The 18,244-nt window shown below is 48.6% G+C and overlaps 1 protein-coding gene across 1 annotated transcript; it reads right to left on the bottom strand.

Moving 5' to 3' along the window:
• Window positions 1–507: 507 nt before the first annotated feature.
• Elp6 (elongator acetyltransferase complex subunit 6) lies at window positions 508–16,048 on the bottom strand. Its single transcript, XM_059267123.1, has 7 exons — window positions 15,898–16,048; window positions 13,825–13,903; window positions 10,070–10,140; window positions 9,328–9,446; window positions 6,502–6,703; window positions 2,865–3,011; window positions 508–1,058 (listed from the first exon to the last, which is right to left on the bottom strand). The coding sequence occupies exons 1-7, from the start codon at window positions 15,949–15,951 to the stop codon at window positions 930–932; spliced, it is 801 nt and encodes a 266-aa protein (XP_059123106.1). The 5' UTR covers window positions 15,952–16,048; the 3' UTR covers window positions 508–929.
• Between the last annotated feature and the right edge of the window lie 2,196 nt (window positions 16,049–18,244).

Here is an 18,244-nt window from a genome sequence, read left to right as displayed (position 1 = left end):
ACATCCACACACACACCTCTTACACACACACACACACACCCCTTACACACACACACACACACACACACACAGCCATTGGTTCCAAGAACTCCCTCCTCTCGTCCCCACCATCTTCAAAGGAAAGTTGCTAGTTACTCACCAAGGCCTTTCCAGCCTGGCCCCAACACACTTCCTTACCCTTCTCAAGCCATACACACCTGTGCCCTACAGAGTCCCACGTGACCTAGGCCCTGGTGCCGTGCTCTTGATGGCCAGGACCCGGCATACGGGCAAAGCTGTAGAAACAGAAGCAGGAGGTTTACACCATCAGTGGGTGCGGGTAGGGACACCCGCCCCTGGTCTCCAGAAATGCAGGCCAGAAAGTGTGGAGTCCAGTTCAATTACCCATAGCCTGCTCTAGGCCTCGAATGTCCTTACCTCCTCTCCAAGCCCACTTTCTCACTGGACTTCGAGGAAAAGTCCCTTTGCAAGATGGAAAGGAAACATAAAAGAGACAACCCCCAGGAGGGCCGGTGTGGGAATCTTCTTTATTCCAGTCATCATTATCCTAGTTGTCAGTCAGGATGGCTGCCATTCATGACAACTTCCTGACTGCTTCATTCTACCCGCAGTGGCTCTTCAAGGCACAACCCCCCAAAACAGGCAGGTGAGTTACATGGGATGCTCCAAAGGACCATTCTGCCAGGGTTCACCATGCACCCTCTCTCAGCAGAAGCCACATGTAGATTCCTCACTGTGTTTCCTGGGCAGAGACCTGGGGAACAAAGGCACCCACACCCTCACAGCACCATTCCATCCTCCCCGGTCACAGTGGAGTGGCAGTCCAGCCTGAAGAGTGTGTCAAAGGTCTGAAGGCCCATTCCTGCCCAGTTGCTTTGTCTTCCACACCCAAAACCATCCAAAGTCACCTCAGTTGTCTTCAAATCAGGTCACAGAATAGCAGGAGACATTCCCTTGGCAAAAAAGGACACATTCTTGTCCTGTATCTTGTACTGGTAAGTGAGGCTTCGATCCCGCTGGGCTGTGGGCTGTGACGGCCTCCTCCAGAGGATCCTCAGCTGCAGAGAGGGAGAAGAATGAAGGGCACCACCAAGTCCCTGCTCCACTGGGAATCCCAGGCCTCCTGGTTATCTTCCACTGAGGCTTCTATGACAGCTCAGGCAGATGTGTCATAGGTAATGGGACCAACTTCTACAATAAACACTACCAGCTAACAGAGAATTAGAGTCTGCCTCTCCATTACAGCTCTGTGAGGTTCAGGAAAGGCTCAAAGCTACACAGAGAAACCCTGTCTCAAAAAAACCAAAAAAAAAAAAAAAAAGCAGTAAAGTATTTTCATGAACTTCCCTTTGGGAAGTTTCCCCTCCCTTCCCCTCTTCTGTCTCCCTTCCACAGCCCTCTTTCTTTTCTTTTTTTCTCTGTGTAGCCCTGGCTCTCACTCTGTAGACCAGGCTGGCCTCGAACTCTTAGAGATCCACCTGCCTCTGCCTCCCGCGTGCTGGGATCAAAGGTGTGCACCACCACGCCTAGCTAATTTTTTTTTTTTTTTAAGATGGGGACTTACCATATAACTCTGGCTAGCCTAGAGCTCAGTATGTAGACAAGTGTAGCCTCAAGCTCACAGAGATCTGCCTGCTTCTCCCTCCCAAGTGCTGAATTTATTTTTAATTTTGTTTTTGTTGTTACTGTTTTGTTTTTTTGAGATTAGAGCAAGAATCTTACTATGTAGCCCTGGCTGGCTTGGGACTCACTATATAGACCAAATTGGCCTTGAACTCACAGAGATCCACCCGCCTCTGCCTCACGTGTGCACCACCAGACCCAGATTTGTATTTTTTTTTTTTTTTTGGTTTTTTTTTTTGAGACAGGGTTTCTCTGTGTAGCTTTGCGCCTTTCCTGGAACTCACTTGGTAGCCCAGGCTGGCCTCGAACTCACAGAGATCCGCCTGGCTCTGCCTCCTGAGTGCTGGGATTAAAGGCGTGCGCCACCACCGCCCGGCCAGATTTGTATTTTTAATTATGTATATGTGTATGTGAGTGCGGGTACCTGTGAAGGCCAGAAAAAAGTGTTAGATTGTCTGGAGCTGGAATTCTAGGTGGTTGTGAGCTGCCAGATGTGCATGGATAGGAACTGAATCCCACTCTTCTGAAAGAGCAGAAAGTGCTCTTGGCTACTAAGCCCTGAGCCATTTCTCAAGCCCTGTTTAAAGTTTTTACATTAATTTAGCCGGGCGGTGGTGGCGCACGCCTTTAATCCCAGCACTCGGGAGGCAGAGGCAGGCGGATCTCTGTGAGTTCGAGGCCAGCCTGGACTACAGAGTGAGTTCCAGGAAAGGCTCCAAAGCTACACAGAGAAACCCTGTCTCAAAAAAAAAAAAAAAAAAAGTTTTTACATTAATGTGTGTGTGTGTGTGTGTGTGTGTGTGTGTGTGCGCGCGCGCGCGCGTGCAAAAACACACAGAGAAGTCAGAGGACAACTTGTGGGAGTCATTCTCTCCCTTCACCATGTGGGTCCCAAATCCAACTCGAGTTGTCAGGCTTGGCCGGAAGCACCTTTATCTGCTCAGCCATCTTGCCAGCCCCCAAGCCTTTATTTTTAAAGGAACTATGTTGAACAGAAAACGCAAATACTGCTATAGTATAACTGAGGAATCCTGCCATTATTTGATACTACAGCTGTAATCCATTCTAGACAACTGTCTCCTTTTTAGAACTCTGGCCACAGATGAGACCACTAGGAAAAATGTTTCCCGCTCCAAGAGTCTATATGCCGCCTGGTGCAGGACACTGACTCACATTCACAGAACTCAGGACTCCCAAGGTTTCCCTTCTACCCAAAGCAGCCCACGGCTCAGCCTGTGTACCTGTCCATGCACATCCTTGCAGAATCCAGTGGCCAGGCCCTCAGCTCGCAGGATTAGGTGGCTTTGATGACTAAGGCCACTCAGCAGGAGGTCATTCTCCTCATCCCCAGCATTCTCGCTGTCATGCACGAGGGCCACCACATTTCCCTGCATCAGACACAAGATGGAAACCTGTTCCTTACCAAATGGGTGCCAGGCTTTCAGCGTCTTCACACCCAGTCTCTGCATATCCTCTCTCAGGTCACGCCCCCTGTGCTGCTACAACAGCTTCTTCCTGAGAAGGACCCCTAAGGGGCTCCAGGACCCTAATTCCAATCATCTCATGGACACTTGCACCAGCAAGTCCAACCTACCCTTCCAACTCAAGTCATCTAAAAGCAAGCTCATCCTAGGAGCTCATTCTCTTCCTGAATACTATGCCGCCGGGGGCTGGCAAGACGGCTCAGCAGGTAAAAACACTTGCCATCAATCCCGATGATCTGAGTTCAACCCTCAGACCCCAAATGGTGGAAAGAGAGAAAGGACTCCTGGAAGTTGTCTGTGGCATGTTCAGGCCCCCACTACCAAATTAAGTTGTTGCAGATTAAGTTGTAACAGAATCCAGTGGCCAGGCCCTCAGCTCACAGGATTAGGTGGCTTTGATGACTCAGGCCACTCAGTGGGATGTTTTCTCCTCATCCCATTTGTTTTGGTGGGTGTTTGAGACAGGGTTTCTCAGTGTAGGCCTGACTGTCCTGGAACTTGCTCTGTAGACCAGGTTGACCTCGAGCCAAATTATTATTTTTAAAAACTTCTCTTAATTGCCACTATTCTGCCAAGCGCCATTCAGTCAGTCCACAGTTCCCAAGAACTCACTGTAGACCAGCTAATACAGGATGGAAAAGAGCCCTGGAGATAGAAAGATGCTGATAATCTAAGGAGACATAACCAGCAAGGAAAGCCATAGGGAGGGGAGATCTCAGGGGAGACAGGGAAGACACATGTGACTGCAGTCCTGAAGTCTAAGCAAAATTAGCCAAACAGAAACGGAGGGTCTACCCCAACACAAAGGGACAGTGTGGAGGTAGAGTACTTACCTAGTATGCTTGAGGCCCTAGATTTGACTTTGGCACCATATGGGGGTAAAAACTGACAGGTTGGGATTACAGGTGCAGCTTAATTTAGCACACGTTCAGCATGTACAAGGTCCTGAGTTCAATTCCCAGGGACTACTAAAAACTAAAACAGTGGCTGGTGAAAGTAGGAAAAGTGCTCCTTGTGAAAGAATGAGGACCTGAGTTGGACCCCTAGCACCCACACAGAATCAAGTGTGAGCTAGGTATGGAGGTCCACACCTGTTCCTAGCACCCAAGAAGCAGAAGCAGCCTAGTCTACACTGTGGGTTTCCAAGACAGCCAGGGCTAATATAGTAAGACCTTGTCTTTAAAGGGGGCAGGGTGGGGTAGAGGGATGATTCAGTAGTTAAGAGCACTAACTGCTCTTCCTGAGGACTCAGGTTCAATTCCCAGCACCCACATGGTAGCCCAGAGCTGTCTGTGGCTCAGGTCCCAGGGGATCCAATGCTCTCTTCCAGCCTTCATGAACACCAGGATATTAGTATACAAAAAGAATTTTAAAAAGTTAAGATATGAGGGCTAGGGATAGCTCAGCAGTTAAGAGTGTGTAACTGGCTGGGCAGTGGTGGCGCATGCCTTTAATCCCAGTACTCTGGAGGCAGAGGTAGTTGGATCTATGTGAATTCGAGGCCAGTCTGGTCTACAGAGCTAGTTCCAGGACAGTCAATGCTAAAGAAACAAACAAACAAAAAAAAAAAAGTATGTAACTACTTTTGCAGAAGACCCAAGTTCAGTTCCCAGCATCCATGTCATGTCTGGCAGCTCACAGCTGCATGTAACTCCAGCTCCAAGGGATCCAATGCCCTCTTCTGGCTTCTGAGGTCACCTATACTTACATGCACATGCACATACTTACACAGACACACATATAAATAAAAAATAAAAGTTTTTTTGTTTTGTTTTTTTGATACAGGGTTTCTCTATGTAGCTTTGGAGCCTTTCCTGGAACTCACTCTGTAGCCCAGGCTGGCCTAGAACTCACGGAGCTCTGCCTGCCTCAGCCTCCCTAGTGCTGGGATTAAAGGCGTGCACCACCACCACCCTGCAAGATAAAAGAATCTTAAAAAATAAACAAATAAAAAGGCAGGTGTGAGGCCAGTGTGGTATACACATCTGTGTTTCCAGGACTTGGGAGGTGGAGGGAAAAATATCAGAAGTTCAGGGTTACCTTTGGCTACATAGCAAGTTCAAAGTCAGCCTGCCTGGACTATGTGATCCTGCCTCAGAAAAAGCCAGGCAGTGCATGTGTAACCATGGCACTGTGGAGCATTAGGAATGTGGAGATGGGAATCCCTGAAGCTTACTGGCTGGCTAGTCTGGCCAAATAGAAGGTCTTCATGCCCCTTACCTTTTCTTCCTTCCATGCTGACTCTCAACTCCTTCTCTCTTTCTTCCCCCACCCCTCCATCTCCCCCGCTCCATATTTCTCTCTCTGCATTAACCTGGATCCTGGCCCTGTGACTGTAGCCAAGATAGTCTCAGCAGTCCCTTCAACACAGCTTCCAGGCAGCACTGTGCATACAGTCTCACGATTGGTCACACCCCTGTTAACACATCCAACTTCTCTCTACCACTGCTCTGCACTCTGTGAGTCTGGCTTCTTCATACAACGTCCACAAGTTCGTATAGGCCACGTCATCACCCACTGAAAGTGGCCACTGTGGGCCAGGCACTGCACTAGATACCAAGCCTTACTCATCCAATGTCTTTCCTGTAGGGGTGTGTGAGAGGGTGCTGGCGCACACAGTGCACGTGTGGAGGTCAGATGACATTTTGTGAAGTGTGTTCTCTCCTTTCACCTTTATGTGGGTTCTGGGGCTCAAATTCAGGTCACTAGGCTTGTGCAGCAAGCGCTTTTGCCTGTCCTAAAACTCATGACCCTTCTTCCACAACCTCCCAAGGGCTGGGGTTACAGACATGTGACCGCATGGATACAGCCGCATTTGACCTTTCTGAATTCCATGTATGACACGTTAGCTGGAACTCACTATGTAGCTGAAGTTGACCTTGAACTTCCATCCTCCTGCCTCTGCCTTCCAAATGCTGAGGTTACAGTCACACATCACCAACCCAGTTTATACAGTGCTGGTGATCAAACCTAGGGCTTCAAGCATGCTACACAAGCATGTTGCCAACTGAGCTACATCCCCAACCCTATTTTGCTGTTTTTAAAGTGATTTAGTGAAAGGTTCTAGGCTCAATCCCTAGAACTTTCACCTATGAGGAAAGAAAACATAAAGGAGTTTATAGTCATGACTTTAACTGACCTTCCAAACTCACTAAGAAAGGACCCCCAGGCACACAGACAAGGACTACAGCACTCTCCCACAGTGCTGGGTCAGCCTTTAATTTCAAGGGGTTTATTCTTTAGCAGTGCCAAGTAGGGTAAAGCAGGAAGGGTGGAACAAAGGATTTCTGGGTCTGCCAAAGGAAAGCTAAACTCGAAGCAAACAGACAAAGCCCTACACACAATTTGGCTTCTCAGAGACCTCTGCAGAACACCACCAGCAGCCCCTTGGTACCTTCAATTCACAGCAAACCACGGCTCGGCAGTACTGCATGAAGTCCAGCACAGAAACTGCCGCCACGCCCAGGCTCAGCAGCACACTGAGGTCATCCACCAACAGCACCGGGTACTTCCACGGCGTTTCCCCACCGTCCACAGGCTTCAGAGTGTCCTGTACAAACTCATACAGCAACTGGAGGTCCCCTGCACTGGCCTCCCTAGAGACACAGGAAAAAAGTCACCAGAGCTCACTCCACAAATGCCTTTTGTTCTGAGACTGTCTCATGAACCCCAGGCTGGCCTTGAACTCACTATGTAGTCAATTCAAGGGTGACCTTGATTTTCTGATCTTTGTCCTTCCACATCCTGAATGCTTCCTCACATACATGACAACTAGTTTTATGTAGTGCTGGGCGGCAGACCCAGGGTCTCATGCAGTGCTGGGCGGCAGACCCAGGGTCTCATGCAGTGCTGGGCGGCAGACCCAGGGTCTCATGCAGTGCTGGGTGGCAGACCCAGGGTCTCATGCAGTGCTGGGCGGCAGACCCAGGGTCTCATGCAGTGCTGGGCGGCAGACCCAGGGTCTCATGCAGTGCTGGGCGGCAGACCCAGGAATTCATGCAGTGCTGGGCGGCAGACCCAGGATTTCATGCAGTTCTGGGCGGCAGACCCAGGATTTCATGCAGTTCTGGGCGGCAGACCCAGGAATTCATGCAGTGCTGGGCGGCAGACCCAGGATTTCATGCAGTGCTGGGCGGCAGACCCAGGAATTCATGCAGTGCTGGGCGGCAGACCCAGGATTTCATGCAGTTCTGGGTGGCAGACCCAGGGTCTCATGCAGTGCTGGGCGGCAGACCCAGGATTTCATGCAGTGCTGGGTGGCAGACCCAGGATTTCATCAGTGCTGGGCGGCAGACCCAGAGTCTCATGCAGTGCTGGGCGGCAGACCCAGGATTTCATGCAGTGCTGGGTGGCAGACCCAGGATTTCATGCAGTGCTGGGTGGCAGACCCAGGATTTCATCAGTGCTGGGCGGCAGACCCGGGGTCTCATGCAGTGCTGGGCGGCAGACCCAGGGTCTCATGCAGCGCTTGGCAGCAGACCCAGGGTCTCATGCACACTAAGCAAACACTGTCAACAGAGCTACAGCCCCAGCTCTTTTCTTCTCTTCTTAGAGTGTCACTTTAGAACTAACCTGGGATTCACTACCTATTGTCTCCACCTCCCAAGTGCTAGGATTATGGGCATGTGCCACCATGCCCGGCTCTACAAATGTTTATCTGGGACAAAGTGGCACCAGGGAAGGCTGGAGGAGGCAAAGAACTGGAAAAGAAAAACACACACAACACACACACACAAAGAAGTTTTACTTTACTCCAATTCAAGTATTTTCTGAGGCCTACTGGGTACATAGGTTAAAATTTAGAGGCTACAAAAAAATGAACAGCTGGGCAGCGGTGGCACACGCCTTTAATGCCAGCACTCGGGAGGCAGAGCCAGGCGGATCTCTGTGAGTTCAAGGCCAGCCTGGTCTACAGAGCGAGATCCAGGACAGGCACCAAAACTACACAGAGAAACCCTGTCTCAAAAAAACAAAAAAACAAAAAAACAAAAAAAAAAAGAATGAACATCAGGGCCCTGAAGAGATATCATAGCTACCTGGCATGCTGGTCCATGCCTATAGTCCCAACCACTACAGAAGCAGGACAACAGCAAGCTGCAGGCCAGCCTGGGGAAGACTGAGACTGTCTCAAAAGGCTATAAACTAAAAAAAGAGAACCATACCTACAGCCTCAATCCAAGAGCGATGGCACCTAGAAGTGTAAGTCAGACTGGGCAAGCCAAAGAGCCTTCCCAGAAGATCCTGAGTTGCTACAGAAGTTGAATAGCAGTTCAGGCATCTTGGGGAGGGTGGCAGTCTATGGGCTGCTGGTATAGTGTTTCTGACACACAGTGACCAACTCACCTCCACCTTCCCCACGGATGCTGCAAGCAGTCATTTCCCATCAGTGAGAGGAAGAATGGAGCCTAGTACCCAGGGCAACCACCCTCCCCTTGGCATTGGGCTATCCTCACTAATGAGGAGACCAGCTCCCCACACACTGAGATCAGTATAATGAGCCACTGCAGTCAGAGGATAAAACCAAGGTCAGGGTGCTAGGAAGATGTCGCGCGCGCGCGCACACACACACACACACACACACACACACACACACACACACACAGGCATTCTAGCACTGCGTAAGGGTGTATCTGAGAGAGTAGGGCAGTGGGGAGAGATCTTTCATGGACTCCTCTGTGAGAAAGAAAGAAGAGCAGCCCCATCAGGGCTGATGTTTAGGAAGGTTGAAAAGCACAGCACAGCCAGTCTAGACCTGTGATGATGAAACCGAATGAGACGGCAACATTCGCTGTTGCTGTTATAGAGTCACATCAGAGGCATTTAGATTTGCGGTCACTTCCTCTGCCTCAGCTATCCAATCTGTTGCTATAAAGCCAAAGAGCCAGGGACAATGACAAGCAAATGTGGCTATGTTCCATTAACACTGTATTTATACACACAGGTCACTGGCCATAACCCTTAGCTTCTGCGTGAGTCACCACCAGAGAAACAGCAAAGCACCTCACTGTGCCACTCTTCGATGCAAATGACACTTGCTATAGCTGTGGCAACCACCATCTACCACCGGCTTCACAGTAACAGGCAAGGGCTCTGTGACACGCAGCAACCCAAGGGAAGTGTCGCATCCCTGAAGCCACATCCGCCTTCCCGCACAACAAGCAGAAGGAATCGCACACACAGCTGCCCTGTCTGGCCCCGCCGACCAGCTGTGCAGTCTGACCTGAGGAACTGCAGGGGATGAGGCGCCTCCTGAGCGTGGAAGAAGAGACCCACTGAGGACTTGAGGCCCTCCAGGAATACAAGCTGCCCACGTTCCCGCGCTGCTGTCAGGCTGACGCCCTACAGGTGACAAGAAAAGGAGTGAAGTACTGTGCCCTGCGGGGAAACTTTCAGAGAAACTACACAGCTAACAGGAGGGTACAAGACATAACCCTGCTAAAGTGTCCCATCTATTCCTAGTCTGCTTTCAGACGTTTACGACAAGGACTCCCGTATCCCAAGCAGACCTTGACTTAAAATGTTGTAGAGGATGACTCTGAATTTTTTTTCCCCCTGAGACAGGGTTTCTTTGTGTAACCCTGACTGTCCTAGAACTCACTCTGTAGGCCAGGCTGGCCTCAAAACTCAGAGATCCACCTGCCTCTGCCTCCCGAGTGCAAGTGCTGGGATTGGAGTCATGGGCTACCACACTCAGCTAGGCAAGAAAACCTTAACTGGCCACAACCAGTAGAAGGATTTGATTCGCTGTCATTTACAAACACTAGGTCTGGTTCTATAGGTTTTCAATGAAACACACCCAGGATCCGCTTTAATCCTTTCAATAAGGGGTGCATGGTCTCGAGATTTCCTTAGACCCTCCTCTGCTAGGTTCTCCACAACCCAAACAGAAAAGCCCAGCCTCAGCCCATGCACGACACATGCTCTGGAGAAGGGATGTCACCACAGAGGGCTGAAATACTCACCAGCTTCTGTCCCACAATATTATAGTGGCTAAAGGACTGGACGAGCGCCACAAAGCAGACTTTACAATTAGCTAGAAAACAAAATAACGTGAATTTTTAAACAAATCCTCTGCCTACACCCAGACATGAATAATTCATTCCTTGGAAACAGAAGCAGAGAGGTAGGGCTAGACAACACCCAGAGGCCTTGTACTCTGATATGATTGTGCTTAATTTCAGTCTAAGATGCATCTCCCCACTTGTCCTAGTTAGGGTTACTATTGCTGTGAAGAGACACCATGAACACGGCAACTCTTATAAAGGAAAATATTTAATTGGGGCTGGCTGACAGTTTCAGTAGTTCAATAGTCGTCATGGCAGGAAGCTAGGGAGCAGGAAGCAGACATGGTACTCAGAGTTCTACACTCTGATCCACAGGCAACAGGAAGTAAACCGTGTCCCACAATGGGCGTGGCTTGAGCATATAGGAGACCTCAAAGCGGGCTGGAGAGATGGCTCAGCCATTAAAGGCTAGGCTCACAACCAAAACTATAAGAGACCTCAAAGCCTGCCCCAACAGTGACACACTTCCTCCAACAAGGTCACACCTCCTAACAGTGCTACTCCCTACAGGCCAAGCATTCAAACACCTGAGTCTGTGGGGGCCATACCTAATCAAACCACCACACCCCTCATCTTTATTTTGAGATAGGGTCTCAGGTAGCACATACTAGTCTTCAATTCTCTATATAACCCAGGATGATCTTGAACTCTATTTTTTTTCTTTTGGTTTTTCAAGACAGGGTCTCACTATGTAGCTCTGGCTTTCCTAGAACTAGTTCAGTAGACCAGGCTGGCCCTAAACTCACAGAGTGCTGGGATTAAAGGCAGGCACCACTACCACCCGGCTCTATTTATTTATTTATTTTTTATTTTTTTTTGGGGGGGGGGTTTCGAGACAGGGTTTCTCTGTGTAGCTTTGTGCCTTTCCTGGAACTCACTCTGTAGCCCAGGCTGGCCTCAAACTCACAGAGATCCACCTGCCTCTGCCTCCTGAGTACTGGGATTAAAGGCATTCGCCACCACCGTCCGGCTCTATTTATTTTTTAATATTATATGTATACGGATGTTTGACCTGAATGTATGTTTGTATACCAAGTACATGTCTGGTGCCCTTATAGACCAGAAGAGGGCATCAGATCTCTTAGAACTGAAGTTACACACTTGTGAGTCACTATGTGGGTGCTGCGAATTGAACCAGTGTCCTCTGGAAAACCAGCCAGTACTTTTAACTACTAAGCCATTTCCCCAGCCTCTGACCTTGAACTCTTTTTTTTTTTTGGTTTTTCGAGACAGGGTTTCTCTGTGTAGCTTTGCGCCTTTCCTGGAACTCACTTGGTAGCCCAGGCTGGCCTCGAACTCACAGAGATCCGCCTGGCTCTGCCTCCCGAGTGCTGGGATTAAAGGCATGCGCCACCACCGCCCGGCTGACTTTGAACTCTTAATCCTCAAGCTTCTAAATCCTGAGTGCTGAGATTACTAGCATGAGCTACCACACTGGGTTTATATGGTGCTGGGAATTCAACCCTGGGCTTCACATATATGAAGCAAACACTCTATCTACAAACTGAGCTACAACCCAAGTCCCCAAGATGCATTAAAAATTATTATTGTATGTATGCATGCTGTGTATGCAGAGAAGTTAGAGGACAGCTTTGTGGAGTGAGTTCTCTCCTTCCACCTCCACACAGGCTGCAAACACTGAGCTCAGGGTGCCAAGCTTGTGTGACAAGGGCTTTGACCTGCTGACCCATCTTACCAAGCCAAGATGTACTTTACTCCTTTTGTGTTCTAGGACTGGGGATTAAACCCAGTTCTACCGCTAAATTGTATCTCCATACTTTGTCTGGTTATTACGTTTATTTATTGTTTACTTGGGGGAAAGGAAGGCTGTGTACATGTACCAGGATGTGAATATGGAAGACAGAGGACAACATGTGGGAATTAGTTCTTCCCTCCCACCATGTGGGTCCTGGGGACTGAACTCAGGAGGTCATCAGGCCGTGGTCCTAACCAACTGAGCTATCGCCCTGGCCCCGAAGTACTGTGTGTGCATATGCATGTGTGGAGGCCAAAGGTCAGCATCAGGTGGCCTGCTCAATTGCTCTCCATCTTACTTTTGGAGACAGGGTCTCTCACTGGATCTGGAGCTCATGACTTGGCTAGGCTGGATGGCCCCTGAGCTTCCAGGAACCTACCCAATTCTTCTGCTCCCCCCAGTGCTGTGGTTACAGATCTGCACCACATGCAGCTTTTATGGACATTCTGGAGATCTGAACTTAGGTCCTCGTGCTTGCATGGCAGGCATTTTACCAAATGCACCACCTCCACAGCTCTAGGTGCTTAATTTTATTCTGTTGTAAATTATATCTCTTTTTCAATTTTGTTGTGTGTTTACTGTTTATATACAGAAATACAATTTATAAACAGTGTTATATGACCAGAAATTAGACTCCAAGAAACTCCAACTACTTAACTGAGCCTTATTCATTCTAATAATTCATCCACACATTATTTTGCTTTTCTGGAAAAAAAATTACTTCAAAGCTGTAAAAGTACAGCCAGGCATACCAAAGGTTACCTCATTACCATGGTTGGCAAGTACTCCTCAAGGAGAATCCAACGATGAATGAGTCTTGTGTTGGGAATGTATCTAAGTAGACAAAGTGCTTGCCTGGCATCATGAAGCACTGAGCTGGATCCCAGCACTGAATAAAAACAGGCATGGTGGCACACATCTGTAATTCTAGGACTTTCGAGGTGAAGAAAGGAGGATCTGAAATTCTGGGTCATCCTCAGCTACATAACAAGTTCAAGACTAGCTTGGGCTACAGAAGAGTCAGTCTCATAATAACACCACCACATCATAACAGAGGAGACTTTTCTAACCTATTTCCAGATGTAAACTGCAGTGGCCATGCTCCTCAGGAAGCAGCTATTGCAATGACAAAATGCTCATAGTTAGGAGGTCTGAGACTAAACACACAACAGCTAAGAAAGCAGAGTCAGGAGGCCACACGAGGACTCCAGTGAGGTGGTGGCTACCACACAATAGATAGAGAAGGAAGCTGCTGCAGAAGGGAAGGTAGAATGGAGACTTGATGGGTACACGCCATTCTTTGGCAGGGTCTAATGATGCCCCAATAACCTCCTCCCTAATGGAAGAGCTTCCTGATTATCCAACACCAAAGCCAAGACTAGCCAATGCTCTTCCCATGGTTTCCTCAGGGCTTTTCTTCTGTACTTTCTTGGCTGTCCTGAGTTTCCTTTTCTTTCTTTCTTTTTTTTTTCCCCCCCGAGACAGGGTTTCTCTGTGTAGCTTTGCACCTTTCCTGGAACTAGCTTTGTAGACCAGGCTGGCCTCAAACTCACAGAGACCCACCTGGCTCTGCCTCCCGAGTGCTGGGATTAGAGGCGTGCTCCACCACCGCCCGGCAAGTTTCCTTTTCTTGATTTTGTTTGTTTGAGATAGGGTTTCTCTGAGTAGCCCTGACTGTCCTGCCTCCCAAGTGCTGGTTTTAAAGGTATGTGCCACCGTGTCCAGCTAAACAATTACTGATTTTTGTTTTAATCTGAAGTTACAGATGGTTGAGGGTCATCATGTGGGTGCTGGGAATTGAACCTGGGTCCTCTGAGAGAGTAGCCAGTGCTCTTAACCTCTGAGCCATCTCTCCAGACCCGAGTTTCCTTTTCTATCGCATCAGGGAGTTGCCTACCTTTGAGGTAGAAGGAGAGGAAGTGATGCACAAGGAAGCTGCCATCTGTCTTGGCATCACAGAGCAGAGTCAGCTTCCCCTGAAAGTTAAGAAGGACATAAGGTAAATTAGACCTGCTGTGAAGAGGTGAACCCCAGCAGAAAATCCAGTCAATTATGTACACTTCTGTACTGGAACAGCTGTTTGTTAATGATATATACACTAAATTAACAGAATTAAGGAGATGGCTCAGTGGGCGCGCAATAACGAGGACCTGAGTTTGAAAATCCAGAACTCAGTAAAGTCAGACCCAGAAGCTCAGTGCCTCTACAGAGACAGAGGCAAAGATGAGAACCTCTAGAAGTTCTTGGGCCAGCCAGTGTATGAAGTGAACAACTGTCTCAAAACAAAGGAAGAGGACTGACCACCACACCCATACCAGGGAATGTGTGCAACCGTGTTCACATACACACAAAGATTAAAAACTGAAGAAAAAAATCAGGGCTGGAGAGATGACTTACAAGCTAAGGGAATATACTGCTCTTGCAGGCACCAGATTTGGCTCCTCATACCTGTTAGCATCTAGGCATCTGCACTGGCCTGCCCTTAGGGTCCTGACAGGATATACCTCAGCTGCAGCCACTAAGAGCACTTCCTGTGCATATTCACTAAGTTTCCTTATAAAAGGCGGGCCTTGTACACCTCCATCTTTCTCTTTCCCCCCTCCCAGCCTCTCATCCCCAGGGACGGGTCTTTGTCCCTTCTCTGCTCCTTTTTCCCCCTCCTCTCAATAAACCTCCTACATGGGCTCTGTATGGTGTGACTCTTCCTGCCGTTTTTAAAATATAATAATACCAGCATCAGGCAGCTCACAACTGCCTCCAACTCTAGTTCCAGAAAGATCTAATAATGCCTCTACAGACGCCTGCACGCATATGCACACACAAACATGAGTACACATAATTAAAAATAATAAATACAGGATGTTAAAAAACAAGAAAATCAATTATTAGCTGGGTGGTGATGGTGCACACACCTTTAATCTCAGCACTCGGGAAACAGAGGCAGGTGGATCTCAATTAGTTCAAGGCCAGCCTGGTCTACAGAGCGAGTTCCAGGACATCCAAGGCTACACTGAGAAACCCTGTCTCAAAAAACAAAAAACAAACAAAAGTCTCTGCAGTGTCAAGCTACCTGCTCCAGCCATTTCTACTTCTGTACGTAAAAAAAGAACATCAGGATCTCAGTGCCGTGTCAACTTTAGGAAAATGTGTCTAATGTCTCTGAGTTTCAGTTGTGCCCCTCTACCCCCTCCCTACATATGAAATGCCAAATCCCACTGCCAGCCTTGAAGTACCTTCCCACCCACTGCAGTAATTTCCTGTTGTTATTGTGGACCTGGGAAATGCCCTAGCAACTCGCAAAGCAGCCAGAGCTAACTGGAGGCTTGAACAGACAAGAACTGTTAGGCTAATAAAACCTACAAGAATCTATTCAAACTCCCAATTTGCCTGGCACCATAGGGGTCATAAAAGGCTTTCCACACGTGGTATGTTCACTGCAAATTATAGAATAAGGCGGATACACCGCTGGGAGAGGTATCCTCTACATGAAAATGTGAAGGACTTCGAGGTTCCGTGGAGAGTGAGGAGGCTGAGTAAAACATGCTATGCTGAATGCTTAGCGCAAGCAGATGTTAACAGTTCTTAGACACCATCAGAACCAAGAAGTATGGTAACAGTGTTCCATGCAACCTGTCCAATGTTCCAGGCTGGAGGGAGACTCCGGGCAGGTAAGAGGCTCCTCTCGAGCCTGCTCTGCAACCACTTCTGGGCGCCAGGGTGGCACGGAGTACAGGGTCCCGGGGGCTGGAAACGGCGGACAAGGACGCTAAGAACACGCGGGACGGTCCAAAGTCTATATTACGCAGGCCCAAGCATCCAACCTCAGCCCCGGCGAGCCCTCTCCAGACTACAACTCCCAGGCGCCCTGGGTTTACGGCAGACGCGCCAGCCCCTCGCGCGCGGCATTCCGGATGCAATCTTCTCGCACGCTCGCGGGACACGCCCCCTTCCGGGCCGCCGGACATCTTACCTGCTCGGTCCTGTCTGGGGTGGTGCTGAGAAGGTTATTGAGTTCCGGGAACATTGTGAACTAGGATGAGAAATTAGGGCTCTACAGAGAGAATGAAGGCCGAAGAACAACACCCGCGAGACCTTCCTCGCATGTGAGAAAGTGCGCGTGCGTGATCCCACCCCACAGCCCCGCGTCAGCCAATCAGGCTTGGGCCTGTGGTGCTGCTGCGCAAGCGCGTGAGCTCGTGTCCGGTGATGCGGAATCGTAGAGCGGATCCCTCATTCCAGCAATGGGCTCAGTAGATTCGGTTCCACGTGTGGGCTGCACTCCCTCACCGCTCAGCGCGGCTTAGCGCGAACGAGCGAGCTTCCACCTTTCATTGAGCAGGCTCCCCACCCCAGCCCCGTGTCTGGGTCTCTCCACATGGCTATAGAAGGCTTCCTCGCGTGTTGCACACAAACTTGGGCTAGATCCATGGAACATATAGATCCTGCTAGCGGGATCTAAGCAGAAAGCGGAAAACAAAACTTACTAGCACAGAATTACGTTCTGAAAAGTTCTTTGTATAAAAGCAAAAGACAAGGGGCTAGAGAGCTGACTCAGTATTAAAACTTAATTGTTGCTCTTCCGTAGGACCAGGCTTTGAGTCTCAGCACCCACATTGGATTACTTAGCTTTTAAGTCTCACTCCAGGGGACTCGACGCCCTCTTCTAGCCTCTGCAGCACACACACACACACACACACACACACACACACACACACACACAGCATACACAAAAATTTTAAGAGGGCTCAGATTTCAGAGAACCCTGATTTGAGTCTCACTACCCACATGGCAACTCAAAACCCTTTGTAACTCCAGTCCCAGGGAATCAGATACCTCTTCTGTCCTCCAAAGGGCATCAGGCATAAAAATGGTGCATGCAGTCAAAACATTCATACATATAGTGGGTTTTTTGTTTGTTTTTGTTTTTGTGTGTATGAGTGAAGCCCTCCCTTCTTCTGCCCCCCCCCCCAAAAAAAAAGCAAAGCAGGAGTTAGAGATATATTTGTTTAACGTGTGGGAAACTCTGTTTCAGCCCCATTACAGCAAAAACAACATAAAAGAAACTGTTGCTGACACCTGTTGTAGGGTAAAAGGGCCAGCCAAAGAAACCCACCCTGACATCAGAGCCAGTGAAAAAAACACTTTAGCCCTGAACCCAGAACCAAAGAAATACACCCTGACCCTGAAACCAGTGCCAAAGAAACACACTTTGGCCTAGAATCAGAGTCAGTGAAAGAAATATGCCCTGGGCCTGAAATGAGAGCCAAAACGCCAAAAAAGGCCAGTAAAAAAAAACAGCTTGGCTCTGCCTGAAACCAGAGCCAAATCTGCCCCTGACCAACTAAGAGAAAAGTAACCAATCCCTGAGCAGGAAAAAAACGAACCAATCCTTGAGCAGAAAAAAAACAAAAACAAAAACAAAAACCACGAACCAATTCCTGAGCAGAAACCCAAACACTCCTGAGCACCTAAGAAGCCCTATATAAGTCCTGCACCTGTTCAGTTTGCAGCTGCCCTTTTCTCTGCGGCCTTCCACCCTGGCTGAGGCAGCCACTCTCCTGGATTCTTTCCTCCCAATAAATCTCTTGAATGAAGTTTGGATGAGACCTTCTTTCCCCTGAGCAGCAGTTACACTCCGGAAACCAGAGCAGTACTGTGACAACCTCAAGGGGAAATAAGCCCCATTCCGGAGCAGAGCTGTTACATTGGGGAAGCCTTTCCCTGGAGCAGGGCTGTAAGCTGGTATGCTTGCTAGCTTGCTGTAACTTGTATTCCTTGGCTCCCGACTGCCAGAATACTTTTCCATCTGAGCTGTAACACTTAGTATTCCTTGGCTCCCGATTGCCACAATCCCTTTCCATCCAAGCCACAGTGCTTACATTTGTGACCAGCACTCAAGAAAGGGATGGGATGGTGGATTTCTGGGTTCGAGGCCAGCCTGGTCTACAGAGGGAATTCCAGGACAGCCACCAGGGCTACACAGTGAACCATGTCTCAAAAAACAAAACAAAACAAAAAACCCCAACCAAACAAAAAGAATAAAAATAATGGAATATATACATAAACATACATACATATAACAACAATGAATAAAGGACCTCATCAATGTGAAAGAGCAAGGAGAGGTATATGGAAGAGTTTGGAGGGAGGAAAGGGAAGGGGGAAATGATGTAATTATAATCTCAAAAGAAATAATTAGAATTAGAAAGGAATAAAAATAAATATAAAAACATCCTTTCTCACTAGGTGGTGGTGGCACACACATTTGATCTCAGCACTTGATAGGCAGAGACTGGCAGATCTCTGTGAGTTTGAGA

This window comes from Peromyscus eremicus, chromosome 7 (genome assembly GCF_949786415.1).
Source record: "Peromyscus eremicus chromosome 7, PerEre_H2_v1, whole genome shotgun sequence".
Taxonomy (NCBI): domain Eukaryota; kingdom Metazoa; phylum Chordata; class Mammalia; order Rodentia; family Cricetidae; genus Peromyscus; species Peromyscus eremicus.
This window is presented reverse-complemented; position numbering and strand designations above follow the sequence as displayed.

Coding starts and splice junctions, on each gene's coding strand:
- Elp6 (XM_059267123.1), bottom strand. CDS start 15,951: ATGTTCCCGGAACTCAATAACCTTCTCAGCACCACCCCAGACAGGACC. Junction 13,904..15,897: donor CCCCAGACAGGACCGAGCAG/GTAAGATGTCCG, acceptor CTTAACTTTCAG/GGGAAGCTGACTCTGCTCTG. Junction 1,059..2,864: donor GCAAGGATGTGCATGGACAG/GTACACAGGCTG, acceptor CCCTCTCTGCAG/CTGAGGATCCTCTGGAGGAG.